Source organism: Halyomorpha halys, unplaced genomic scaffold (genome assembly GCF_000696795.3).
Source record: "Halyomorpha halys isolate HHAL.00 unplaced genomic scaffold, Hhal_1.1 Scaffold73.1, whole genome shotgun sequence".
Classification (NCBI taxonomy): domain Eukaryota; kingdom Metazoa; phylum Arthropoda; class Insecta; order Hemiptera; family Pentatomidae; genus Halyomorpha; species Halyomorpha halys.
In genome coordinates, this window is record NW_027104949.1 from 848,222 (window position 1) to 850,662 (window position 2,441).

At 33.6% G+C, this 2,441-nt stretch overlaps 1 protein-coding gene across 3 annotated transcripts in view; it reads left to right on the top strand.

Annotated features, from left to right (window-relative positions):
• Positions 1 to 2,441, top strand: part of LOC106692839 (uncharacterized) — a gene marked incomplete at its 3' end in the record, with an annotated part of 29,199 nt that overhangs the window by 6,794 nt on the left and 19,964 nt on the right. For all 3 annotated transcript variants that reach the window (XM_014439040.3, XM_067046466.1, XM_067046470.1), the window contains 1 exon segment: positions 642 to 739. In XM_014439040.3, coding sequence (XP_014294526.3) covers positions 642 to 739 — 98 coding nt within the window.

Below are 2,441 nucleotides of genomic sequence, written 5' to 3' on the forward strand. Positions count from 1 at the left end.
TGAAGAACCACCAATGGGTGGTTCCTTCCCAAGATTTTCAAGTGTATATGAAACATACTACATATTTACCTATTGTATTATTTTGTACAGTTGTAAATTAAATTAAATAAATTATTTTTAAAAAAATAAGAAAAACAAAAGGTTATAGACAATAAATGAAAACGGAACTAATAACAGATGAAAAGGAGAAATATAAAAGAAAGTACAAATTAAGAGATGGAAAAGGGGGATGAGAACAGAGTTTGTCTCTCTGACTTTTTCAATCTCTTAATTTGTACTTTCTTTTATGTTTCTTCTTCTTATCAGTTATTAATTCTGTTTTCATTTATTGTCTATAACCTTTTACTTTTCTTAATTAATTTAATTTTTAATTTCCATTCCATTCCCATTTAATTTTTCACTTATTTTAAGTTTTTGTATCTTTTTTAGCCCTGACGAAGCCCTGCAATGTGAGGCAAAACGTTGGCTCAATTAAAAGTGTTATTACTATTTGAGTTTTTATATGACCGCACCCGGTCTTCCATTTAGAAATTATTATCAAGCCAATTTTAATGAACCTGTCTTAATCATAAATAAAGCAATAAGAATTCTAAATATATATTAATTAAATTTCAAAATTCATATATTTGTATCTGTTTTAGACCCAGTTTAAGCAAGCACTACTCAAACAAAAGAACATCTAACTCGAAGGATGTCAGCAGTGAGTCGGATCCACTACTTGCTGAAGTTGAAGAAATATGTGAGTATTTACCTGAAGAATTAAATTTAAAAATTAAAATCTGTAAGGAAGCACTGTTACTATACCAACGGTTGTTCAAGGAGGTGATTTGGTTAGAATCACGCTCGACCGCCAGATTTTAACCCAATTAAGGGCCCCCAATTTATGAGGAACCCGTGTGGGTATGTGGTTCTGGAACCCACTAGTTGGTAGTGGAAACCACTCTGGCTATGGGTGTATGTGGGTTCCGGAACCCACAGGGTTAACTCAGTGTAACAGAAAACAATTTTCTGCCCAGCCTGATTTGAACCCGGTTCCTTAAAGTTATTAGTATCGCGCCTTACCACGGTGTTACCGCTCACCCATTTAGCGGAAGAATATTTAATAACATAAATGGGAACGCGGTAACATCGTAGTAAGGCGCGATTATATATATATATATATATATATATCGAATGGTCGAATCTTTGAACACGATCAGTGGCGCGATTTACGCGCAGTTTTTTTACCATGGGAAGATTTAAAGATAATGAAATCCCCAAATTCTCAACTAAAAAAAATGTTCTGAACAAAATTAATCGTTTTTGGTTTGAAGCTCATTATGTATAATTTTGTATCAAAGCTATTGTTCACAGATCAATTGACCTCTTGCCAAGGAATAAAAGAAAAAGCAACACTGCTTCTAATAAGCTAAATTATATTTACGAAAAATTATAAAAACATAATGTTACTCAGGGTACAGTAGGTCAATAATTTTTTTCTTTAGAAAAGAGCATTTAATATTAATTTTTAATGAGGAGAAGATGGTTAGGGGTGCGGTCAATGAAAAACACAAATAAGTATGATAAACTTATTTTAATGTGCCGACGTTTCGGCTAGAGTTTCTAGCCTTCTTCAGGGCTGTTCGCTGGAAGATAGAGGCGCTCCTTCCAGGCTATCTTCCAGCGAACAGCCCTGAAGAAGGCTAGAAACTCTACCGAAACGTCGGCACAATAAAATAAGTTTATCATACTTATTTGTGTTTTTCATTGACCGCACCCCCAACCATCTTCTCCTCATTTATCATCCACGGTCAACTATCTCTCATAATTATTAATTTTTAATGTTGTATATAAATTATAAATTCGTATTTAAGGTTTTTTTGAGGTGCTAAAGGCGAATATCAACTTGGTTTCACTCATAAAAAATCTTTTACCACACTTTCGTGGGTCATTCCGAATTGTTTCAATATAGTACTAATATTGAGAAGCAAGAGATGGTTATTAATCGCCTATCTCGATCAAATCTATTCGTTCAATAAAATTGATTTGATCGAGATAGGCGATTTGACAGAAAATGAAGACTTCAAAGAATTATTTTTTCAGGCAAAAAGAAAAAAAAATATTCATTCTAGGACCAAAATATTTTTCTCAAATAATTTTTTTTTTTACAAAAAATTTTTAAGAGATTTCGACACTCGACCCATAAAGGGTTAAGAGACCTGTTACTAGACCAACGGTTGCACAAGGAGCTGATTTGGTCAGAATCACGTTCGACAGCCAGATTTTTACCCAATTAAGGGTACTTAATTTGAAGAGGTTGGGTGGGGCTGACTCATGGCTACAGAGTAACACAAAATAATTATCTGCTCAACGGGATACGAACCCGAGTCCTTAGAATTAGTAGTGCTTTACCACAGTACCTATTCTTCGAATACACCCTATATATACAATATTCTTCGAAT